Source organism: Triticum dicoccoides, chromosome 2A (assembly GCF_002162155.2).
Source record: "Triticum dicoccoides isolate Atlit2015 ecotype Zavitan chromosome 2A, WEW_v2.0, whole genome shotgun sequence".
Lineage (NCBI taxonomy): Eukaryota > Viridiplantae > Streptophyta > Magnoliopsida > Poales > Poaceae > Triticum > Triticum dicoccoides.
Window position 1 is genome coordinate 710,829,514 of NC_041382.1, and position 27,108 is coordinate 710,856,621.

General features: G+C 45.9%; 1 protein-coding gene across 1 annotated transcript; it reads right to left on the reverse strand.

The window, feature by feature from the left end:
* Positions 1-21,849: 21,849 nt before the first annotated feature.
* On the reverse strand, positions 21,850-25,829 carry LOC119356487 (LRR receptor-like serine/threonine-protein kinase FLS2). The gene is made up of 2 exons (XM_037623445.1): positions 22,598-25,829; positions 21,850-22,510 (listed from the first exon to the last, which is right to left on the reverse strand). The coding sequence occupies exons 1-2, from the start codon at positions 25,794-25,796 to the stop codon at positions 22,164-22,166; spliced, it is 3,546 nt and encodes a 1,181-aa protein (XP_037479342.1). The 5' UTR covers positions 25,797-25,829; the 3' UTR covers positions 21,850-22,163.
* Positions 25,830-27,108: the final 1,279 nt, after the last annotated feature.

Consider the following 27,108-nt stretch of genomic DNA (forward strand, 5'->3'; position numbering starts at 1 on the left):
CCTCAAAGGGCATCAGACTCTTTGTGATGTGCTTAAAAAGCAGATCCTCAACAGGAACCCTAGGAAAGAGGGTATTGCCTTTGAGAGAAAACTCAATGCTGATGGTACATATTGGAAGCCTGAGCAGTACCCCAAAACTACATGGGTTGCTGCAAAGGGACCTCCAGTTGATCCATCTAACTTATTTGGATTTGCATGTGAATCTCCTCATTCTGGTGATGAATTATTTGACTCCAACTATAAACTGTTCAAAAATCAGAATGGTGAAGTATTTGCTAGATATGTTGGCACTAACTGCAGGAACGGTCCTCCTATGAAGAAAATCTGGGTTCCCAAAAGATGCCTTGAAAATTTTCAGGTGAATGTCATCATGACGCCACCTGTGAAGAATAGGAACCCCAGATCAAATTCTTCATATGGACCAAATTCTTCATATGGATCCAAGTCCTCATACGGACCAAACTCCTCACATGGATCATATTCCTAAAAGGATCAAAGTCCTCATATGAACATCATCGTGCTAACCCGTCTGTTTTGTAGGGAAGATCTAAGGATTATGGATATGTGCATTATTCTTCAAATCATTATGTCCATAAGTCCTCGAAGAATTTCTCTGCTTACTCTTATGCCTACTCTAACCCCTCTTATGTGAAACGAAATGGACTGGCATCTATGCCACCTCTCTCTTATGGAGCTCGCAGAATGATGAACTCTTTCCCACCCCATCAGATGTGGGTGGTGAAGATAAAGAACTAATCTCTTCTGCAGGGTCAGGTCTCCAGACATACGTAATCGTCTGAAGAATTTGCTGGAGACCTGAGTATGCCTGAAAGGACGCAGGCTAATCATGAAGAAATGAACTTTCATTTCTCACGTCCTCATACTGCTTTATCTGTTCTTTTGCTTGATGAAATTGATCTGATGAATTGATGTCATATTCTTCACTGATGAAGTATATGAGTTTGTAAGCTGCACTAATTCATCTGCAGGATGATCAACCCAAAGCCACTGAGTGGGTCCTCGATAGTGGATGTACAAATCACATGACTAGTGACAAGAATCTATTGATGGATGCTCCATTATCTCCGTCGCATCTGAAGCATATCATCTTTGCCGACAAAGGCAAAAGTCGGGTATTGGGTCTAGGTAAGGTTGCGATCACAAAGGATTGACACATGGACAAAGTCATGCTTGTTGAGTCCTTAGGATACAACCTTATGTCTGTCTCAATGCTTTGTGATCTTCATATGGTTGTTGTCTTTGGCAAGTACCGTTCTGTTGTGGTTATGGAAGCTGACAATTCCAAAGTCTTCAAAGGCTTTAGGAGAGGAGACCTGTATATTGTTGATTTCTCTACAGGACCACAACCAGCCGTGTGCCTACTTGCAAAAGCTTCAGAAGGCTGGCTCTGGCATCGACGACTTGGTCATGCAGGCATGAGGAATTTGCACACACTTGCGAAGAAGAAGCATGTCATCGGCATTGAGAATGTCAAATTCCTCAAGGATCACCTATGTGGAGCCTGTGAAGCTGGGAAGATGACAAAGGCCAAGCATCCAGCGAAGACTATCATGACCACTACTCGTCCATTTGAATTGCTTCACATGGATCTCTTCGGTCCTAACCATTATTCTGCTGTTTCAAATGATGCATCTCAATATGGCTTTGTTATATTTGATGATTACTCTCGATACACATGGGTACACATTGTTACTTACAAACATGAAGTGCAGGAAGTCTTCAAACGTTTTTCCTCGAGGGCTTCAACCAACTTTGGTGTGAAGATCAAGCACATCAGAAGTGACAATGGAACTGAGTTCAAGAATTCTGGTCTAGATGACTATCTTGATGAACTTGGTATTACTCATGAGTTATCTGCTCCTTACACTCCTCAGCAGAACGGCGTTGTGGAGCGCAAGAACATGACTCTTGCTCAGATGGCTCGCACTATGCTTGATGAATACAAAACGCCTCGTTGGTTCTGGATTGAGGCAATTGATACTGCGTGCCACATCATCAACAGAGTATATCTTCACAAATTCTTCAAGAAGACTGCCTATGAACTCCTCACTGATAAGAAACCCAATGTAAGTTATTTCAAAGTCTTCGGTGCTAAATGTTGGATTAGAGATCCTCATCACAACTCAAAATTTGCACCGAAAGCACATGAAGGTTTTATGCTTGGTTACGGAAAGGACTCGCACACCTACAGAGTCTTCAACAACGTTCTTCACAAGGTTGTTGAAACTGTAGATCTGCGGTTCGATGAAACTAATGGCTCGCAAAGAGAGCACCTACCTACTATGATAGATGAACCAGCACCTGAGGAAACTATAAAGTTCAAGGCTACTGAGGATGTCATTCCTACTGAAGAATCTGCTGAAGAATTCATTCCAGAACAAGAAGAACGTCGAATACTGAAGAAAATGGTGTTGAAGAGAATGCTGATCAAATTCCTCAACGACAACCATCTCATCCTCGCATTGCAAAAGAAGTGCAAGTTGAAAATATCATCAATGACATCAAAGCGACAGGTCCTCTCACACGCTCAAAAGCTTCACATTTATCTAACTTTTGTGGGCACTATGCCTTTGTCTCTATCACAGAGCCCACTAAGCTAGATGAAGCATTTCTGGAGCCTGAGTGGATTCAGGCCATGCAAGAAGAACTACATCAGTTCGAGCTCAACAATGTCTGGGAACTGGTCAAACGTCCAGATCCTCGCAAGTACAATATCATTGGCACAAAGTGGATCTACCGCAACAAGCAAGATGAAAATGGCCTTGTGGTGAGGAATAAGGCACGGCTCGTAGCTCAAGGCTACACATAGGTTGAAGGAATTGACTTCGATGAAACTTTTGCACCTGTTGCTAGACTTGAGGCTATTCGCATATTACTTGCTTATGCTAACCATCATGATATCACTTTATATCAAATGGATGTGAAAAGTGCATTCCTCAATGGTAAGCTTGAGGAAGAAGTATACGTTGCTCAACCCCCAGGTTTTGAAGATCCGGAGAATCCTGACAAAGTCTTCAGACTCAACAAGGCCCTCTATAGCCTCAAGCAGGCCCCACGGGCGTGGTATGATACCTTGAAGGAATTCTTCATGAAGAAAGGCTTCAAAACCGGTTCACTCGACCCTACTCTTTTCACTAAATCTTATGATGGTGAATTGTTTGTGTGCCAAGTATATGTTGATGATATTATCTTTGGCTATACTGACTAACGTTATAGTGATGAATTTGCCTATATGATGAGTGAAGAATATCAAATGTTATGATGGGAGAGTTGAAATTCTTCTTAGGTCTTCAAATTCGTCAACAACGCAATGGCATATTCATATCTCAGGAGAAATACCTCAAGGATGTACTGAGGAAATTCGGCATGCAAGATTGCAAAGGTGTTAAAATTCCTATGCCCACAAATGGCCATCTGTGCACTGATGAAAATGGTATCGACTTCGATCATAAGGTATACCGCTCCATGATTGGCTCTTTATTGTACTTATGTGCATCTAGGCCAGACATAATGCTTAGTGTTTTCATGTGTGCCTGATTTCAAGCTACACCGAAGGAATCACACCATAAGGTTGTGAAGCATATTCTTCGATATCTAGCTCACACACAAACACTTGGATTATGGTACCCCAAGGGCTCGGCTTTTGATCCCATTGGATATTCTGACTCTGACTATGCTGGTGATCGTGTGGACGCAAGTCAACATCTGGTACATGTCATTTCCTCGGACGATCTTTGGTTTGTTGGTCCTCGAAGAAACAGAACTGCGTATCACTATCGAATGTTCTTTGAAAAGGACACTCATCCTAACACTTATGCAAAATTGATGACTTAGATGTGCAACACATGAAGAAACATTTTTCTTCAATCAATGAAGAATAACACTCTAAGTATGAAGAAATTAACGAAGAATTGATTCTCAGAACCCTACGAGAATTGTATGCGGTGTCTGAAATCATCATTCTTATATGGTGGGTCACACCACCACCAAAAGTTGAAATTTCTCAGTTGTTCATATTCTTCAACTTGCATTGTCTTCACTGTTTCCGTCGTTTTTCTTCATTGGCTATATATATGAGTTTATGTCCTCTACAACATTCACTTATTGCTAATTCCTCAAGTTGGTTTTTTCTGCTAAGTGAATGTGATTGGACCCTTTCCCCCTCTATGCTATACTCAACCCAATCTGTTCACAAATTCTTCATGTGCGTTCTATTTGAAACTCATTCAAAATCTTCATTGTGTCCTTGTCAGCTGAAGAAATTGCGAACGGAACTTTAAAACCTATCTTATCTAAATTTTCGGCTTTGCCTCTCAAACCGTTCCACATCCCACGATACACTTATCCTTTCACCCACGATCGCACACGATCTCCACCTCTCAGTACGTGGGTGACACATGTCAAGCGAATGAGAAGGGTCAGGGGCACGTTCGTCCAATTTCTTCAGGAGAACAGTTTTTCACCGTGGCTATAAATACCCCTCTTCCCCTTCCTCACTTCTTTTACTCCGCTTGACCTCTCTCCAGCTCGAGCTTCTCAAACCCTAGCGCCGCCGCTACTTCATCGTCGCTGGTGAGGAAGAGCTTCACTGCCTCAACCTTGTCGCCGCCATACTCGTGCCAGCCGCGGAAATCTTCACTCCGCCGCCGCCGTAGCCGTCTTCCTCCGCCGAGTTAGGGCGTGGAAGATCTACAGAGACGAACTTCACCTCTCCACCTCACTGTTCGTCGTGTTCTTCATCCAGGGTAATTAAAATTTACTTTTACTGCCCTTGTTGATTCAAATGAATATATACAAAATCTTCAAAGATGTTTTTCTTCATATCTTCACACACTAAAACACCACTCATATCATTTGTTCTTGATTCGTTTCTCTAAGCTATGTTTTTATTCAAGATTCCTCAAATGTGTGGATTTTTGATCTACACATCTCTGGAACCTAAGACAAAGAACACTTAGTGAAATTCTTCAAGACTCATCTGGTCAAATTCCTCAAACTTGTTCTTTTTACAAAACCTTCTGAGAACGCATATGACCTCTCCAAATTCCTCGCAACTATACTCAGTTCACAGGTACTCATGTCAGCTGCTGAATCACTAGGTTCTCATCAACTTAACTCATTTGCAGCGTTCCTCGAAGAAAAGTTGCATACTTCTTCAGAGAATTCAATTGTTCAAATTCCTAAACTGAAGAAAATGGTTGACGGTAAGAAGCCACAGAAAGGAGGAAAGAGGGCTGAGGTCAACACAGCGTTTGAAATTCCTGATGACATATACAAGGATTACTGCACTCCTGATGAGGCCAAGTTTGGAAAAGAGGACAAAAATCAGCGCAAGGTGCACATACAGAGGATAGAAAGGAGATGGGCAAGAGAGTGGAGGGAGTACATGTATGTTACTCCCAAGTACATGAAGAAATTCGCACTCAATCCTCCATGCCCAAGACCTCCATTGGCACCTGGCCAAATAGCTGATCCCACTAGCCTCAAGAGCGGTGAGGACTATCCTGATGAATGGGCCAAGCGCCAAGCCAAGTTCGCTAAGCAGGCCAGAGAAGCAGTGAGGAAATTCAATGAAGACTCTGCTGCTGCCTCTGCTGAGGCCTCTGCTGTGAAGCCGAAGAAGGCTATGTCAAAGAAGCCTGCGTGCAAGCCAAGTGCTTCACCAATAGTGCCCTCAAGGCCAAGTTCCTCAGCAATGCCCTCACTCCAGAATCCTCAAAGCCCTCACGGCTAATTCCTCATGCTGCTCCTGCTCCTCAAAAGTCCTTAGCTCCTCCGCCAAAGTCTTCGGCCGCTCCGACAAAGTCCTCTGGACCTGTGCATCTCGCCACGTGTCAAAGGACCACAGGCGTCTCAATTGCCTCAGGAGCTTCAGCTAGTTCATCAGTTGCACCAAATTCTTCAACGACACCCTCTCTACTGAAGATAAAGGCCACTGCTGGACGAGGTCCTCGCCCTAGTCCTTAGAAGAAGCAGGTCGCCTTCCAAGTGCCGTCTGAAGAAGACAAAGCTGATGATGATGAACTTGCTGAAATCATCAGAGATAGGCAAGTCAGGGCCGCTAGAGCCAAGGGAACATATGTGCCACTGCTTTTGGATCCCAAGTTGATCCTCGAATACATTGATGTTTGGCACAAGAACCCCAACACTCCCATGCCTGATTTCAAACTGACTCCTGGCCAAAGTCACATGCTGACCCACTTCATTCAAGAAGAAAAATGGAAATTTGAGAAGGCCATGCAAATTAAGAAAGCGCAGTACAAAAAGGAGCGTTATCTGGAGAAAAACGTTGTCTCTATGACAACTGAAGAATTTGTCGCTATTCAAACTGAGATCAAGAAACTCAGTGATGACTTTGACGCATACCGCGCTGATTGGCTTGGAGCCAAGGTTCGTTTTGTAAGAGTTGCTGATAACTTCACTTCCAATGTTGCTGCCCCAACACAACAGGAAATTCCTTAGGCTAAAGCATTTGCTCAGCCGACTGAAGAACATGCCAGCACCGCTGATGAAAATCAGGCTGCTGAAGAAAATATGAGTTCCAGGGCTGATGACTACATTCCAGCCGCTGAAGAAATTGCCAGGGCATCCACTAGTGGTGCGCCTTAAGAAACTAAAGAAATCAGGGCAACTGCATCAGTTGTGCCTGAAGAAAATCAACCAGATTCCTCTGCTCCTCCTGCGCCAACACCAACTCCGATCCTTCCATCTGCATCAGATGTGAAGAAGACCAAGGCTGCAGAGCGTGCAACAGTGAAGAAAAGGAAAGCATCAGCTACTTCAGATTCTTCAGCTCTAAAGAAGATGAAGCCTTTGACCAGTTCATTTGCTAATCCCATTGATGCTGTTCCAATCTCAACCATGCCATCAAAGGACCTTGTTCCTTTTGATAAAGAATATGAGATCGATGGATCCTCTCCCACCCCTCCCACCTCGCCCCTCTCCCTCCAACAATGGCGAACTATAATCTAGATCAATGGAGGGTCTTCTACATTGGGATTTCTCCCCTGGCCAAGCGATGGAGACTCAGGTGCGCAAAAGATTTGGTACTACTGTTCATTTCTCCCCCATTGGAGATGCAATGGAGTTTTTCCTAGTGGTGGCTTTCTCCTCTGCCTCCTTCCCCCTTTCAGTTGATTCGGTGGGTCTTGCTCTACAATGTTGCATTGGTGGATCCTCTCTGGGTTTCAAGGTCAAACATCTTGCTGGTAGACATTACCATTTCTCTGTGGCCTCAAATAAAGTTGGCCATTTCAACTATGGTCTTAAGGACCATGTTTGGCCTGATTTTGTTTATCATTTCAACCTCTATTGACACAATGCTTGGTTCAATGCTCAACATGATCAAAAGTGGCATTCAGATCGAGAACTTACTAAGGTGGTTTTACGTTCTCCTTTGGCTATCAAAACAAAGTTTCACTTTACACCTAGTGATGATCTTCAACATAATAATTCTGCCAAGGAGTTTGCAAATTTTGGTCTCTCTATTCCTCATTCGAGTGTTGTGATTGAACATGATTCAAACATTCAAACGGATCATACTATGGTTCATACCGACAAGGTTACTTTTGGTAGTTTTCCAATCGGACATTTCCATACACAACAAAGACAACAATTTTATCCATTTTGGCAACTTCCATTCAACATTTACTGTTGATAATCAAGAGCATCAATCAACATTTATTGGCAATAATTATCGGTCCTCTTATTGGGATTCCATTCCAACTTTTATCCTCTTACACATTATGGATTTTCGACAGGCGGGATATGATGACCCGCAAATAGCAAAAATTTGGGCCCTGGACTCGGTCCCGTCTACAGAATTCATTTGTAAAAGGCCAACATTTGCTCGCGGTGCAAACAATTAGGCCACCTTGGCCATAATTGTACAAGACAGGATATGGAAAATCAGATGGCCCGGGTAATTCCCACTATGCCTAATACGGCCCGTTTGCCTTCTGAGACCAGCACAACTAGTTTAAAGAAAAGATTTTCTTGCATTATTTGCTCCTTTGCGGATCATTTCTCGGATTTCTGCCCTTCCAAATTATTTTGCCATTATTGCCACCTATTAGGTCACTTACCTAATGACTGTGGAAATATGGATTGTACCTATATGTGGTGGCAACCCAAAGAGCTTTCCAAGGGGCGTCCCTCTACAGTTGATGCAATTTTAGAAAAAAATAAAGGTCAGGATTGTATTCCTAAGCGAGGGCATATAGCAACACAATCTGACGCCTCCTGTGTTATCAACTCAACATCACATCAAAATCAGATATCCACTTGCCATAGCTCATTGATTACCTACCTTGACCGCAATAAAAAAGAAGAGGAATTTACAACCGTCCGATGCAATATCTGTGGCCAGTATGGACACCTGGCGCATTCTTGTTGGAAGGGAAGAGAGGCGCAGAGACTAATATGGAAGCCTAAAACAATTACCGCTGCTGCTACGCATTCCACTCCCCTCCCTCTGCCTTCCTCCAGAGCTCCTCCTCTTGCAACAATGGCGAACTACCCCGTCAACGTTGTCTCCTACATCCCTACAGGGATGACCATCGAGCTCGGGCCGGCTGATCGGATTGTTCGCAGCGACATGGCGGTGCACCCGGTCCCTCCCCTCAACCACGACTTCCTGGCCATTGCCGAAGTGAACCACCATGTCCCGCTCCACCATAAGGCTGCTCTGAGGTAGGTAATCACTGGTTTGCTGCATGAATCCAACTTTGCTCTGACTGAAATAGATGATCACCCACTAGGCATTGCTATATATGGATTTCCCAGCCCGCTGATCTGGGACAATGTGGTGGGTACTAACTTTGAGATTGATGCTGAGGAAGAAGGGGGTGTAAACACTGTAGTTTCTTTTGTTCCGCATGATGAGGCACTCAATATGAGGCTCACTACTTTTGGGCCAGATATTTGGATTCTATACATTGGCTTTCCGCAAGACTACCAAACATATCATTACATGCATAGATCTGTTGATGGTTTTGGTAGTCTGACACACTGGCACAACCCGAGGGGTGACAGAAATCTTGTTCTCATCCGTGTCCAAGTCATTCACCTAAGGCTGGTGCCAAAAAGTTTAGTGATCCGCCGGCTAGGTGGAAATCGCAGGTGCTGGACAGTCTGTGTCACAATGCTGAGAAGTTCAGATTGGAATGCCCATCTGCCTGAAGTTCCTCCTGCTGGAGGAGATCCACCACCTGCATATGGCATCCCTCACCCTCTCTATGGGGAAGGACTCAATGCTGAACAGCTTTACCAAATGCAACTTAATAATTGGATGGAGCAACAAGGTGTTGGCAACAATGTTGCAGAAGATGTGGGAGAAAATATTGCAGACTGGGCTGACATCGAAATACATCCTCAATGGGGTGAATGGCCAGCTTCCCCCCTCCCCCACCTGCACCACCTGCACTTTACAATTTCCAAGAGTGGTTGGCCAGTGAGGGTCTGCAAGTTTAGGATGGTATCCTACCAAGCAACAATCTGCAAGACAACCCTTACGCACCTTGGAATGATTCCATCTCCTATAGTAGCTCCACCACAAACTCTGACTCTGATGCTTTAGTGCTTGTACCAGCTAGTATCCTGCAGGCCCTGCAAAGGAATGGCTCTCTCACCTTGGCTAACACTGCTGCTCCATCAGTACAGCACAATGAACTATTAATTCCCAGAGAGGAGGTACAGACCCCACAGATTCAGTTCAATATTTCTGTCACTAATGTTCGTATGAACATTAGTTTTGTTGCTGGCAATGAGTTCATGACTGGGATGTTAACCGCTGAACCTCTGTCATATGTTCCCATCACCAATTTTCTCTCAAGAACCATTATGCCAGCTCTTGCCACAATTGGCCCTTGGGCACATGGATATGGCATGAGGCCAACTAGTTTGGATATTCATCTGTCCCTCTCTGATTTTGAAGGTGCAGTTCAGGTCACCTCTTACATTTCTCAGGGTGAAGCTGATGGTACAGTCACTTCGACTGTCCAGCTTTGGGCTATTGACAGAGAGGAAATGCGGGATCTTCCTGAGGATAACCAGACAGTTACACTCCCTGTAAATAATTAGGCTGTGGCTTTCTCTGAAATTTCTGAAGACACTGTTGCAGGTGACACAACTGAAGTTCAGACTGGAGCTTCTGAAGGTACTGTTGCAGGAGAAATAATTGAGGTTTAGTCTATGGCTTTCTCTGAAGCTTCTGCAGATTTTGCTACAGGGGACATAACTGAAGTACAGGCTGGTTTTTCAAGGGTGGGGCCCAAGGCAAACATGGTAAGAATAAAGCTCCAGTATCTATTGCCAGTGTGCGTAGAAGCTCTCGCTCCAATAAGTATGATGGTTTTAAGGTGCCTGCACTTACTGACAGCAGGGCAAAATCTTCCAAGGTGAAACCCAGAGTCATCCCAAATGCAGTATCTGCGGTGGTCATTAATGAGATCATTGAAGATTAGTTTGAAGAGGGTGAAATACCACCTCCCATGACAGTTGATTAAATCCAGAACATTGCTGTGCAGAAATGTGTTGTGCCACCGGAGGAAGTAACTGAAGAACTGCTCTTGGCAGAGAAGGGGGCTGGCCCTTCTTCCTCTTCCACTTAATTTAAGTTTTATTTCCTTGCTTTTATGGCCTCGCTTTCAAACTGGAATGTTTTGTGTTGGAATATTCGGGGCATGAACTCAGACCCTAAACTTTTGGCTTTATCAAATGCTATTGCTACCAGTGGCTACACAGTCGTGTGTTTGCAGGAATCTAAAAAGTATACCTTTGATAATTCTTATAAAGTCATGTTTCCCCAAACGCTTTGACAAGTTTGCTTTCATCCCTTCAAGGGGTGCATCAGGTGGTATTGTAACTATCTGGAATAGTGTTATCTTTACTGGCACAGTGTTGATTGAAGAAGAATTTGCCCTAGTAATTCACTTTAAATCCACCCACTCTGCCCAAATGTGGACCCTGGTTAACATATATGGTCCTTGTCAAGGTGATGCCCGAATTGACTACACAAACTGGTTACTTAACCTTAACATACCCAACAATGAAGACTGGCTTCTAGTGGGAGATTTCAATTACATCCGCAGCCCCACTAATAGAAATAAACCGGGTGGAAACATTAATGATATGATCACTTTCAATGATTTCATCCGTACACATGGCATGATTGAACTTCCTCTAAAAGGAAGAACTTTTACTTGGAGTAACATGCAGGATGATCCCTTACTTGAACAGTTAGATTGGTTTTTCACTTCAACTCATTGGACCACATCATACCCCAACACCATTGTAAAACCACTCTCTAAACCAGTCTCAGACCACATACCTTGTGTGATATCCATTGAAACAGATATCCCTAGAAGTAATCTTTTTAGGTTTGAGTCCAAGAAATTCAAAACACTCAGAAATGAGCTCAAAAGATGGAGCAAGCACATTTCCAAACTTGCTGAATTGGACTCATTGGAAAATAAAAGACTTCTTACAACCCCAGAGAGGAACTTCAGAAGAATTCTCAAAAATCATCTACTCCATCTATTAGATTACCAAAAACAATACTGGAGGAAGAGATGTACCATAAGATGGGCTAAGTTTGGTGATGAGGACCCAAATTTTTTCAAAGCAATGGCATCCGAGAGGTATCGAGGGAATGCTATTACCTCTCTTAAGTTGGATAATGACACTATTGTTGAAGACCACATTGGAAAAGAAGCTTTACTCTACCAAAGTTTCAAACAGAGATTGGGAACTTCAGGAGCTTTCCGAATGAAATTCAACCTCGCAAATATTATCAAAAAAATGAATGACCTTGACCAATTAACACTTCCATTCTCTAGAGAGGAAATTGACAATGTCATCAAAGAAATGCCTGCAGACCGAGCTCCAGGACCTGATGGTTTCATAGGCGTATTTCTCAAAACCTGTTGGCATATTATTAAGGAGGACTTCTACAAACTATGTGATCAATTCCATGTTGGTACCTTAAACCTGGAAAGTATCAATGAAGGATATATTACCCTGATTCCTAAAATTCCCTCTCCGGCTTAAGTAAATGACTTCAGACCTATTACACTCCTAAACTGCTGTCTCAAAGTGATTACAAAGCTACTTGCCAATCATCTACAAAAGATTATTCTGAAGATTATACACAGGAATCAATACGGTTTCATTAAAGGCAGAGCAATCCAAGACTGCCTCGCTTGGGCCTTCAAATACATACACCAATGCCAGAACTCCAAGAATAAGATTGTGCTCCTCAAATTAGACTTTGCCAAGGCATTTGACACCATTGAACATGATGCAATGTTAGAAATAATGAAACATATGGGATTCAATGATAAATGGCTTCAATGGATTAAATCCTTATTTTCTACTGGCAAATCCTCTGTTCTCCTCAATGGTGTACCGGGCAGACAATTCATCTGTAAAAGTGGTGTTCGACAGGGTGATCCACTCTCTCCTCTTATTTTTGTGCTGGATGCTAATCTCTTGCAAGCAGCCATCAATGATGCCTTCAGACATGGATTGGTCCAGTTATCCTTCCCTAGACAAAACCAAATTGATTACCCGGTCATCCAATATGCTGACGATACAATTATCATTATGCCAGCATGCCCTGATCAAGCACAAACAATGAAAAATATTCTTACTGACTATGCCATTTCAATTGGTCTCAAAATAAACTTCCATAAATCAACATTGATACCAATTAATTGTGATGAGGTATTAAGTACAGAAATAGCCCAACTCTTTGGATGTACTATCGGAAAGATGCCATTCACATACCTTGGATTACCCCTTGGGATGACCAAACCTTCGGTCCAGGATCTAATGCCTATTGTTTGTAACATGGAAAGAAGGCTCACATGTACTTTATCCCTGATGTCTTATGGCTCCAAATTGTCCTTACTAAACACGGTCATCACCTCACTCACAATATTTGCCCTATGCACTCTGAGATTCCCACCTAAAATCTTAGAACTGTTGGATAAACTAGGAAGGAGATGCCTTAGGACAAAGAAGACAGAACAAGGTGAAAAATGCAACTCACTGGCTGCATGGGATAGAGTGTGCAGACCAAAGAAGAGTGGGGGGCTGGGAATCATAAATCTAAAGATACAAAGTGATGCTCTCCTACTTAAATATTTACACAAGTTCTACAATTGCCATGACCTTCCCTGGGTGGAACAAATTTGGACCACCTACTATACCAATAAAATCCCACATGCATCTGACCCATGTCGATCATTCTGGTGGAGGGACATCCTCAAGCTAACTCCCATTTTTAAAGGGATTTCAAAGGTGGACATGACATGTGGGGACAATGTACTAATGTGGAAAGACCTGTGGTTGGAAGAAGTACTAGCTGACACACATCCTAGGGCATTTTCTTATATAAAAAATGAAGACTGCTCAGTCAAAGATTTCTTGACCATAAACTCTTTGGAAGAAGCATTCTTTCTGCCACTCTCTACACAAGCCCTGGGAGAATTACAAGATATACAAAACTTGGTGACACACATTACACTAGAAAATAGCCAAAATGCAAAAGATATCTGGACTTATCCTTGGAGAGGAAGAGAATTTTCAGCCAGCGAATACTACAAATTCTACTTTAGGGATATGAAGGCACATAAGGCTTACAAATTCTACTTTAGGGATTTTAGTCTCCTTCAATATAGGGTTAAAGATAATAAGAAAGAGTTTATCTTCTTACTTTTAGATTCCCTACCCTCTGATCAGATACACCCTTTAAGTCAGTTTAAATCCCACTACAAAGTAGATGGGATGATACTTGTACATGATGTAACTACAGCTTTGTAAACTGTGTGCAATATATAATATATATATGACAGTGGGAGCATCTCCCACTGTCCCAGTTCCTCAAAAAAAAAAGAATATGAGATCCCTAGCGGATCTGATGAAGAAAATCATTCTGCTACTTCGTCGGAGCAGGTTGATGAAGAAATTGAAGTGGATATGATCCATTCAACGCATGTTATCTCCTCGCATATGCCTCAGTTCACAGCTGAAGAGGCTGGCGTTGAAGAAATGGAAGATGAATATGTGGACGTTGGCTGCTCCACACCAGTTATGAGTGATGAATTCTGGGAAAGTCAGCATCCAAACTCTCCAATGTTCACACCGTTGCAGCAAATACCTCAGTCCCCCGCACAAACTATTCAAATGGGCTCTGAAGAAACTCAACCCACTTCATCTGTACGTGAGGAAATTCCAGCCACTAGTGATGAAGAAACTGCTGCTGCTGAACATCTGAAGACACAAACTGCCACTGAAGAGGAACCAGAAATTCCTCAGCCTAAAGAACCTGAGATTGCGATTCCTGAGGTCGTGATGCAACTCACTGACACTCCTCTGCCCAAGCCAAAGGATCCATTCTCACGCAAGCAAAAGTTGAAGGCTGATGATTTCTTCGGCGAGCACGTATTCTTCGAAGACTACAACCCATATGATTCTGCTCGTATAAGGAAGAGGCGTTTCTGGACTGCTAGTCAAGAAAATTTCAATTCCTCAGTGTTGTTCAACAAAGAGAAAATCTTCTACCATGAGCACATTCCTCATGTGGATATGGAATCTCTGCCGTGTTTCGTGCCAGTCCTCTGTGTTCTTCATGACGCTGGACTGTTAAACTTTTGCTATGACATATGTGATTGGAATGAAGAACTGATTCTTCAATTTTATGCGACGCTGCACATCACAGGAGATTCTGAAAATGTGAATTCATGGATGCTGGACTGGATGTCTGAGAACACTCACTACACAGCACCAGCTACTGAATTGCCCCGTGCCTTACCACTCAGTCCTCCCCTTGAAGAAGCTCGTTGCATCTACAGTGAACCTGAGCTTACAAATCACTACATGCAAGTTCGGATGAAACCTTTGAAGCCAGGTCAGGCCCCACGAACCAAATTCCTCATGAAGGAATTACTTTATGTGCCCAGAACTGTCTATCGTATTCTAACGAGGACAATGAGTCCTATCAAAGGCCACGACTCATCTGATGAGGAAATTGTTGGCATCATGAAGAATCTGCTATTCAATATCGTTCATGGCATTCCTGTCAATTATTACGATTTCTTCATGAGGACTCTGGCAAATGTTGCACTATCTCTGTTTGAGCTGAAGCCTTATGCACCTTGGATTATGAGATTCCTCTGGACAAGGTCTTCACTCAACTACAAAGCTGATTTTCAGAATCACCTCAGCTACTTGCCCCCAATTGAAGTCCTCAAGCGGACCTATTCCTCAGTTAATGAAAAGGGCAAGGCACCAGCTATTATAGATGAAGGCATTTATCCATTGGATGGAAAGTTTTGCAAAGCTGCCTCTTATTCCACCAATGATGACTCTGCCACACATGACTCTGCCAATGCACCCAAGTCTACTCCTCAAGCCACTGCTCCTCGTGTGATGACTGATCGTGAGCTTCTGCTTAGTCTTCACCAGAAGGTGGATCGAAATCATAAATGGGTTAAGCGTTAATTTGGTTCATTTCTTCACAACATGACTGCTACACACAATGCAGTGAAGAAAAACCATTACTACCTTCATGAAGTCTTCGGTCGCACCTGGGCAATTCTGTCACATCTGTATGGTGAAGAAGATCTGAAGAAAATGGGTCTCAAGGAAGATTTTGACTGGTCTTCACCTCCACCGAAGAAATTCAAGAAGGTTAAGGTCCCTTCCTTGGTGGCCAGCTCATATTCTTCATCGCGCGACACTTATGAGAATGAAGACTTGGACGACACTGCTGCAGGCCCTACTACGACAAACGACCCCAACAATGCTGGCGCTCCTTCATCAACTTGATATTCTTCAGGGGCGTTAGTCCTCATAATCGATCCTTTTGGTCATTTGATGACAAAGGGGGGGAATTTTGAGTTAGTCTTCAAGCGGGTCTTTCTATATGAGCGTTTTTTTAAGTTACAACTCTCATTCTTTTGAGACTTTATTGGATCGAGTTGTAAACTTAAACCCGATGGTGCTATGATACTTTTGATATGTTTTTCTGCATGCTTATTCCTCATATATGCTAATGCACGCATGCTGAATTACATCAGTCACCATATTTCATCATGCATTTCAAATTCTTCACTGTTATATGTCAAATGCGTGTATGAATTACAAGATATAGGGGGAGATCTCCATGATTCTACTCTTCAAGTGTCAAATGCTTCAAAAGCAAATACCTCACGATGCACATATTCAGGGGGAGTTCTTCTATATCTTGCAATCAAATTCCTCAATATCAGTATGTACACTTCATATGTTTATCCTGTTGAAAACTTAACCTATATTGTCATCAATCACCAAAAGGGGGGAGATTGTAAGTGCATCTAGTGCCCCTTAGTGATTTTGGTGTATTGAAGACTTATAGGTTAAGGGACTAATGCGTTTGTGAGTGTACACAGGTCTATAAGTCTATGAGGAGTTTGATATTTACAGAGAAAGTCGACCCATAAAAATGAAGTTCTTCGACTGAAGACTTTGGATTTCTGAAGACTTTCTGAAGACTTTGGAAGTGAAGAAATTGGTGTGACCTTGAAGACTTGGTATTCATTTGAGGAACATGAAGCGTGAAGACTTTTGTTTTCGTAGTTTCATTTCTCTTTCTTGAGTCATAGGAAACACCGTACTGTTAAAGGGGGTCGAGGAAATACTAAGGAAAATTTTCCATGTGATGCTCAACTCAAAATCCTACACCTACCAATCCCTTCGAGTGAAGCCATTGGAAATCTCATACAGTCCAGTCATATTCTTCAGTGACAGAGACGAAGTTCTTCTGGTCTCTGAGGAATTTGTTCTGACTGAGGAGTTAGGAATTCGCCAGTGCGAATCGCCTACATAGTGAGGAACATGATAGCCCTGAGGATTTTGCTACTCAAAATTCCGACCGTTGCTGTGCTATGCGCCAGCTGTCCCAAAATATCTATCCACCTAACGGCCATATCATTGAAGGGTATTTATGTCTTATCATGTCGGGCTGCTCCCTAGGCTATAAATAGCCGCCCCCTACAACCACTAGCTGGTTGGCTGCTCCGACAGAAACTGACACTTGTCATTTGAGAGCAACCCATCCTCCGAGGACTTTGAGCGAAAATCATCAAGTGAGGAAAAACCGAAATGCAAAACACCTAAAACCCCCAAGTGATTGAGCATCACTGAAGAGATTGATCATGCGTGGATCCGACGCTTGTTACCTTTGAAGACTATGCTTCTTCCAGACGGTTAGGCGTCATGGTCTAGAGCATCCAAGAGGAATTGTGGATCGCCGAGTGACCAAGTTTGTGAAGGTTCGGAAGTCACCTGAAGACTTACCACGAGTGATTGGACAAGGTCTATGTGACCTTAGTTCAAGGAGAATACGGTGAGGACTTGGTGTCCTGAGCTGCGTGTTCAGGACTGGGTGTCCGGGACTGTGTGTCCTCGATTTTAAATACTCAGCCGCTCCAACCAGACGTACAACTGAGACAGCAGTTGGAACTGGTCTACCAAATCATTGTCTTCACCAAGCTTACTGGTTCTATTCCCTCAACTCTTTCATTTCCTCATAACTGTTTTGTGTGTTTGTTCATATCTGTGTTTGAAGACTTTGGCTGAAGACTTTCTCAATTTCCTCAGTTCAATTTCTTCAGTCTGTTTGTCTTCATCCTGTGTTATCCTGTGCTTACGCTTCCTGTACTCTGTGCCTGTCTTCATTTCATCATGATGACTATGTTTATATTCTGTTATGTTTTACTTTTGAGTACTTATTCCGCTGCTAGTAGTTCTTTGCTAAGGAATTTCCTCACCGGCAAATTCCTCAGTGAAGAATTTCATAAAAATCGCCTATTCACCCCCCTCTAGTCGATATAACGCACTTTCAGTAGTAGATGCAGGCAGGAGTCGGTCAAGTAATCTTGGACGTGATGCCTATGTAATGATCATTGCCTGGATATCGTCATAATTATTTGAAGTTCTATCAATTTCCCAACAGTAATTTGTTTACCCACCGTTTGCTATTTTTCTCGAGAGAAGCCACTAGTGAAACCTACGGCCCCGGGTCTTCTTTCTCATATATTTGCCTTGCGATCTACTTTTTCTTTGCATTTTTACTCAGATCTATTAAACCAAAAAATACAAAAATACCTTGTTGTGTTTTATCTTTATTTTATTTGGCGTTCGATCTATCAATCTACTACAATTTACCTCACGTCCGCTTGCCTATCTTGAGGCGCCGTACCCCGGAAGGGATTGTCAACCCCTTTAACTCGTCGGGTTGCGTGGTGTTGTTGTTTCTGTGCAGGTGATGTTTACGTTGTGTTGCTTGGTTCTCCCACCGGTTCGATACCTTGGTTTCATAACAGATGGAAATACCTACCGTCGCTGTGCTATATCATCCCTCCCTCTCCGGGGAAATACCAACGTAGTTCCAGTTACCATCAGACGTTATACCATTTTTTATGTTTTAATGTGCTTAGTACGGGCACCGCCATGACTATGTTTGGTTGTATTGTTGCTCGTATTGATCTCTAGTCCTCCTTCTTTACAAATCTGAGAGTAGATTTTGCATACAATCTCGGATTGAGATGACCCAAAAAGAGATGTTAATCTTGATGGGACAAACAACTTGCACGTTGGTCACTTCATGTGAGTCATCTTGAGGATGCGATCTTCACTCCTTCTTCTATGAAGAAGTGTTCATTGGAGATAAAAAAACACCTTGATGGCAATTAAGAAGTGTTCATTGGAGATTAAAATACCTTGAAAACCAAAAATTAAGTAAAACAAAGCAAACTACTAGATAGCAGCAATCAAAAAATATAGGCCATAAAAGTCATAAATGGGCTAGACATATGTGAGAATGAAAAAGCGGACATGAACAAAATGGACAAAAAACATGATGTTTTTGGGACACATCACACAACTTTTTATTCCAGAAACTAGCAAAGGGAACTTTCATGCACTAGATTATAGCAAACATATTGCAAATGATCTTGTCAATACAATTAAGTAGTAGAAACCAAGGTAATTTTATGTCACCAGTGATTAGTATAAGCGATGCTATTTCAATCCAGAGTATAGAGAGCATGCACACACTGTCAACTAATTACTAGCCAATTGTCATTGCAAGACATATTTAACCACGAAAAAATTGGTAAGAATCAATGCCAATTTTTCATCTTATGCTCTAGAAGTTTCAATACATATGTTTACCTAATCATACACTAGAAACCGATATTAAGATCTTCCTTTGACCATTCACTTTAGAGAACTCTATCACGATATATTAAAAGATAAATGAACACACACATATATACACTAAATGTGCACTATATTGTCTATGAAGTTGTCTATTTTTTGTTGTTGCAAATACAAGACATTTAACACAACACAAGTGTATTTGCATTTATGTGCATTATATTTGTCTATAACAATGTTTAAATGATTATAAATAATATTTAGCAACAATGGTACATGATTAACTACCCCAATAATTAAACTATAATCATTATTGTAGAATGATAAAATGACTAATACAAAAGTATAGAAGCTTAGTATAAATTGAATTTACTCTAGATTGACCTAAGCCGAGTGTTTTCTTGGACTAACCCTGTTTTTGAAGCTCGCACCTGGTGGTAGAGGCTGCACTTTGCAGTTCAAATGTAAGAGCATGTCATCGTTGATAAAGCTATGACTACTGAAAGAGTATACCAGGATGAAATTGTGGCTCTGAATTTGGCCTCCACCGCAGTTATGAAATCTGGTCAGGCCACCACCTCATGGTGCTGCTTGTACGCTTGGAGCCACAGATTCGCATTGCGATCCATATGTTATGTTGCGGAAGTGAGCCAGAGTGATGGGTGTATGTTGTAGAGCCAAAAATAATCCAGGCGCTTGTCCCTCCAGACCCAGGGTTGATCACCGAGGAAAGGACATCTTAGGAAGCTGGGAGCGAGCATGTGGTTCAACATTCCGGAGCATGCCATGGCGTCCACCAAGAGGAATCCCGCCACCTGCGCCATCCAGTCTACCGCCGCCAACAACACCTAGTGTACCGCCGCCAGCGCCAAGAAGACTGTCACCGCCACCAAGTCTACCTCCTCCGCTACCGCCCACCGTGTGGTCACCACCTGATCCCATGCCCGGAGTTGCAGTCGCTGATCCCGCACCCGGTGTCGCTCCCTGCCAATTGAGGCGGACAAGGGTGAGCGTACCCTTGCCCACTAGTGCCATCGGATCATGCTCAGGGTCATCTTTCTCCTTCGGAGGGCGAACTAGTTGTCGGCGCGTCAACGCCTCTAGGTGTTCTTCCACAGAAACGACTCGATGATCAATTGGATCATGCTTACGCACGCCATCTTACATTAGTTTGGCGATCAGGTCAACCTGCTCGAGGAGATGCTGATGCTGCATACTGGATGTCGTGATTTGGCCCTGGAGTAACGCTAGAGTGGCACATATTTGGCCCATCTCCTCCTCTGACTGGGCCACATCTTCCCTCATAGCCTTGAGGCTGAATTGGATCTATGGTGAGGGTTATGCTGGCGCCATGGTGACTCTGCTCAAAGTCGAGATAACCATTGTCTGGATTTACAGGGTTCAAGGTGCCTACCAAAATCAAGCGCTCGATCCCCAACCTTCATATGGGATTCTACAGCTCAAGGCTGAGGGAAATGGAGATCGCCCAAACACAAGGCCCCCGTGAAAAATCAACTTGAGTCTGATACCAAGTGTTGTGTCCCCTGGCCGGTGTGATTGCTGGCGTGAGATCGGTGGCTAGCCTGATGTGAAGGTGAAGAAAGAACAACGCGTGCGCGCACAGAGAGAGAGAGAGAGAGCAGGAGAGTTCATAGTTTATTTCCTTTCCTTAGACTTGCTTTCTTCGGTTACAATTTTCGGCTTTTAGCCATTCACTCGCACACACTAGCACTACACATGCAAGCCTGGTTTGAGGTCCACAATACGTACAGCGCGCGCACACACACATCTCTTGCCACCGCATGGTGGTGCCCTCCCAGGACTAAGGCGTGCCATCGTGCATGACATGCTTGGATCTTAAAGATCAATTCCTCCACCGATGTCTTCGTTGACGATTGTTTTTTGAAACTATGATAATTTTTATAGTAAATTCGGAAACTATACACCCTAATGCAGAAAAATTAAAAGTATCACCCTGTCGGCCTCATGTTGGCCGAAGAGAGACTTTTCGGCCAACCGTTGGCTAAAAATGACTTTTCGGCCAACAGTTGGCCAAAGAGTCCCTCTTCGGCCAACACCTGCTCTACTGTTTAGAAAATTCATATCAATTAGGATTTTTAGTATTTTAATTTGATTCTTTTTGCATTAGATTAGAAATTTTATGAAGTTTCTGTAGATATCAAGTTTGACTAGATTTAAAAGTAGATATTTTTAGGATTATTTTTAGGATTATTTCAAACTTTAAAATCTAGTCAAACTTGATATCTACAGAAACTTCATAAAATTTCTAATCTAATGCAAAAAGAATCATATTAAAATACTAAAAATCCTAATTGAAATGAATATTCTAAAACAGTAGAGCCGGTGTTGGCCGAAGAGGGACTCTTTGGCCAACTGTTGGCCGAAAAGTCCTTTTTGGCTAGCGGTAGGCCGAAAAGTGGACTTTTCGGCCAATGGTAGGCCGAAAAGTCCCTCTTCGGCTAACAGGAGGCCGACAGGGTGATACTTTTGATTTTTCTGCATTAGGGTGTATAGTTTCCGAATTTACTATAAAAATTATCATAGTTTCAAAAAAAGTCTTTGTTGACTATATCTGAGAGTTCTTCACTTTTTGATGCTTCTGCATGACTTTTACCTTAACGAACAAATTAAGGATAACATTATGTGAAAGCACTCCAACAAGGGATATACTTGGCGGCTACCGCTTACAAGGCTCAGTTATTCGTCATGATCCTCTCCCCGTGTGGCCCAGCTAATGAAATTGAGGGAAAGCCCTTAATAAGTTGACAAAAACAGCTTTGCTTGTCTGTGACACCCAAAATGAACAAGAGCACAACAAAATGCCATCCAGACCACTCGAAAGATTGAACCTCTTCTTCTAAAACTTTGAAAAAAAGATGGAATCTCCTCTTACATGGAGCAAATGCTGCAGCTCGGCTCTAGTCTCCTCCACAGGCTCTGCTCATCTTGAGGAGCGCCGAGAGCACGCCGTTCATGTCGGGCCGGTCCGCGGGCTCGAACTCGGCGCACGACGATGCCAGGCGCAGCGCGTCGGCGGCCGTGGACAGCTCTATCTCGGTGGCCACCTTCATGCCGGAGTCCAGCACGCCGGCGACGCCCTCGAGGCCCCTGGAGAGCGCGTTGCCGACGAGCTGCTGCAGCGTCATCGGCACGCCGTCCTCCTCGATGTTCCCCGTCGGCCTCCGCTTGGTGAACAGCTCCATCACCAGGACACCGAAGCTGAACACGTCCGCCTTCGGCGTGGCGCCCCGCATGTACGCCAACTCTGCATCGCAGGAGACAAGAAAATGTTATCAGAAGTTCAGAACAAGGTTCAGAAATCATCACTGAAATCAGAAGTTGTAGACTGTACCTGGTGCCATGTACCCGACGGTGCCCCGGAACGTCGACGACGTCGCCGAGTCGGGCGCGGCCGCGTCCGTCAGGTGGACGCCCAGCATCCGCGCCGTGCCAAAGTCGCTGACGCGCGCCTCCCAGTCGGCGTCCAGCAAGACGTTGGAGGGCTTGACGTCGCAGTGCACGATGGGGAATCCGTAGCCGGAGTGCAGGTACACGAGCCCGTGCGCCACGGAGACGCACACGCGCAGCCGCTCCGCCACCGTCCACCGCGGCGCGTCGGGGCCGTGTATCGCGCCGTCGAGGTCGCCGTTGTCCATGTACTCGAGGACCAGGGCCTTCATCTTGAAGGCCTCCCACGCGTACCCGACCACCCGCGCCAGGTTCTTGTGCCTCAGCCGGCTCAGCGTCGCGAGCTCCGTGAGGAAGCTCTTGTCCGACATGGCCGGGAACTGCTCCAGGTTGAGCCGCTTCACGGCGACGGCCTTGCCGCCCGGCTCGACGAGCACGCCCTTGTACACCGTGCTCAGGCTGCTGCTCCCGATCACGTTGCCTTGGTCGAACGAGCCGGTGGCCGACTCCAGCTCGCCGTATGTGAATCTCCTCAGTTCCGGCACGACGAAGGTCTCCGACAGATGGGAGGAGCCGTCAGACTTCACCCTCTTCTTCTTGTATCGCCGGCAGCCAACAACTAGAATCGTCACGAGTGAGAAGAGCAGCAGCAACGCCAGCACCAGCAGCACGACGAGCACCACGAGCCCTGTCCTCGAGAACCGCGGCTTCCCAGCGCCGGCGGCGTGGCACGGCGCGAGGAGGTTCCACCCGCAGAGGCCGGGATTGCCCTGCAGGCTCGACACGCTCAGGTTCCTGAACACTCCGGTGTCCGGCACGGGGCCCTCCAAGTGGTTGGAAGACAGGTTGAGCTCCCTCAGGCTCGTCAGGTTCGCCAGCGCCGGCGGTATGGTCCCGGCGAACGCGTTGCTCGACAGGTCAAGCGTCTGAATGTGCTTCAGCGCGGCCATGTCAGGGTTGATCTCTCCGTCGAGGTCGTTGTGGGAGACGTTGAGGGTCGTCAGGAGGTCGAGCTGGGGGAAGAGACCGGCCGGGAGGGTGCCGACGAGGTTGTTGGCCGAGAGATCGAGCGAGTACAGGTTCTTGCAGCCGGCCAGCGTCGCCGGGATGCCGCCGGAGAGCTGGTTGTTCGACAGGTCGATGGCTTGGACCATCGTGAGCCCGCCCACCTCCCGTGGTATCGGGCCCGTGAACGCGTTGTTGGACAGGTTGAGGTACATCTGCATGGTGCTCATGGCCGCGACCGCTGCGCCGGGGATCGCGCCGGAGAGGCGGTTGTGCGACAGGTCCAGCGTGAGGAGCTGCTCGTGGCCACCGAGCCCGGCGGGGAACGTGCCGTTCAGCCTGTTCTTCGAAAGGTCGAGGAACGAGAGCGACCGGAGGTTGGAGACCTCGGCGGGGATCGCGCCGGCGAACCTGTTCGACCCAAGGTCGAGGATGGTGAGCTGCCGGAGCTCGAAGAGCTCGTCGGGCAGGGCGCCGTTGAGGCGGTTGTGCGACAGGTCCAGCACCTGAAGGGAAGACGACATGTTGGAGATGCTCGCCGGTACTCGGCCGGCGAACCGGTTCCCGCCGAGCTTCAGGTCGATGAGGTTCGTCAGGTTGCCGATCTCCTCCGGTATCGTCCCCGACAGCGCGTTCCATTGCAGAAGCAGCCGTCTGAGCTCGCCGAGCTGGCCGACGCGGCGGTTCAGACCACCGGTGAAGTTGTTCCACGCCAGGTCCAGCGTGCGGAGGCTGCCGCAGTCGAACAGGTCCTCCGGTATGCCTCCGGTCAGCGAGTTGGCGCCAACTGAAAGGAACGCGAGTTCCTTTAGCCGGCCAAGCCCAGCAGGCAGGTGGCCCGTGAACTCGTTGTTTGACATGCTCGCGTTGGAGAGCATCGTGCAGTTGGCGATGCTCGCTGGGATCGGGCCGGAGAGGGAGTTGGCGTGGACGACGAGCTTCTGGAGATTCTGGAGCGACCCGATGTTCTCCGGCAGCCGGCCAGACAGAGAGTTCTGGTTGAGCGACAGGTATGTAAGGTTGACAAGATTCGTCAGAGACGTCGGAACCGTGCCGGTGAGCCGGTTGGCGTGGAGTGTCAGTGTCTGCAGCGACCGGAGCTCGCCGAGCTCCGGTGGGATCGAGCCGGTCAGCTGATTCATGGACAGCTGCAGCGCCAGCAGCGACGTGCACCGCCGGAGCGAGCTCGGGATCTCGGACGACAGCGCGTTGTCGTACAGGCGCAACTCCTCCAGGTTCACGAGCTCCCCAAGCTCGCGAGGGATGGCGCCGGTGAATCGGTTGCTGTATATGTTGAGCCTGGTGAGGTTCTTACACCGGCCGAGCTCCGACGGGATTGGGCCGGAGAAACGGTTTTCCGACATCTGAAGAATCCAGAGGTGCGAGAAGTTCCCGATCTCCTGCGGGATCGAGCCGGACAGCTTGTTGGCGCTGAGGTCCAGCGACTTCATCTGCGTGAGCTTGGCGAATGACGGCGGAAGCTCACCGTCGAGATTGTTCATAAAGGCCTCGAATATCTGGAGTTTGTCCAGATCGCCGATGCATGACGGGATTTGGCCGGTGAGGTTGTTGATGTCCACGCCGAGCGCCCACATCGCCGAGCAGTTGCAGAGGCTGCTCGGGATGCCGCCGCTGAGGGAGTTGTTGCTGAGGTCCAGGAGCTGCAGGCTCGCCAGGTCGCCGAGCTCCGGGGGGATGCCGCCGGCGAAGCCGTTCTCGGCGAGGACGAGCTGCTGGAGCTGGCCGAGGCGGCCGAGCTGCGGCGGGATGGCGCCGGTGAAGCCGTTCTCGGTGAGGTCGAGGAGCTGGAGCGTGGAGATGTTGCCGAGGAACGGCGTGAGCGCGCCCTGGAGCTGGGTCTGGAGCAGCTGGATGGACGTGACGCGGCCCGCGCCGTCGCAGGCGACGCCGGTCCAGTTGCAGTGGCGCGGCACCCCGCCGCGGACGGCGTCGCCAGCCCCCGCCATCCAGTCGGACAGCGCGCCGAGCGGGTCGGCGGTGACGCCCTTCTTGAACGCCAGCAGCGCCTCGAGGTGCACGGGCGCCGACGCGTCCGCCACGGCCGGCGCCGCCACGAGCAATGCCGCCGCCAGGACAGCGAGCACGAGCGGCAGCGGCCAAGTGTGACGAGCCACCATTTCACGTGGGATCTTTGTTCCTTTCAGACTTGAATCACATGTGGATATGTGATCGAATCGAATGAATTGGCGACTGCTTTTAAGCTACTACATCGGACCATGGCGTCCACGTCTGTGTGGGACTGTGGAGTCAACCCGCGGCGCGTCAACAGGCGACGAAAGAGACCAGGTTGACTCCAAATCTGGCGGGAAGTTTGATTCAAGGGGAGAAGAAGGTGGCCGGCGGGGCCAACCGTACGGCGGCAGTCTTGCTGTGCCGACATGGCTTAGGTTTGGATAACAGAAAATGGACGATGGTTTCGGACCAGACTAGATGCCCTTTGCAGTGCACCCACGGTCCGCGGACAAGATAAATTACTCTTTTCTGTAAAAAGCTCTATTTTGTTTGGTCAACACAGAGGGTCTAGTCTGTTGTAGAGAGTGTATTCTGACATCAATAGCCGGACTTTACAAATTTAGCCCCTCAAACATGCGCGGGTGTGTTCGGTCAGTTTTCATATGTGTCCGTTTTGAGTTTTTTCTGTCTGTGCATGTAGCATGGTTATGGGTACCGGGCGGAATATTGGGATACCGCCCGGTAACCGTGTTTATCGCCACCCCACGAGAAACCTTTGTACCGAGTGAAAAAGTTTGAATTTTTTCGAAATTTTTGAATTTAAACTCCGAAAGTTAAGTTAGATACGCTAGGAACTCAGAACGAACAGCTAGGCTGTGGTGGCGTACTTGTAAGCACGGGCGTTTTAATTATATGCCCTGTGGTCTCGGGTTCGAGTCTCTAGGATGCACATTTTTTGCACAAATTTTAGGAAAAAAAGGAAGATGCATGTGAAAAATAAATGTTGCCTGAATGATTTGATCCGGCAACCTCAAGGCAAGAGAAACACCCACAAGACGTAACCATTGCGCCACAAGGTGGTTCACGATAAAATGGAGTCCAGGCCTAATCTATAGTAGAGGAAAGAAAACTGAATTCAAATTTCAAATTCAATTTTCGTTCGAATTTTTTTCGGGATTTCACGGATACCGCGGAACCGAGAATTTCGGTGCCCCGCGAGAAAAAACATGCACTTGGGATCCAAATCCTTGGCATGTAGCCATGCTACTATTTTTTTCCTTATATGTCCAATCACATGTATGTGATTGATAGAGATGAAGAGAGAGAACGAGAAAGAAAAGAATAAAAAAGAGAAAAGATGATAATACTCCCTCTGGTCGTTTTTAGTTCGCATATAAGATTTGTCTGAAATCAAGTCTCGTAAAATTTGACCGTGAGGTAGCTCCTACGGTGGAATTTACATGGAAATCTAGAGCA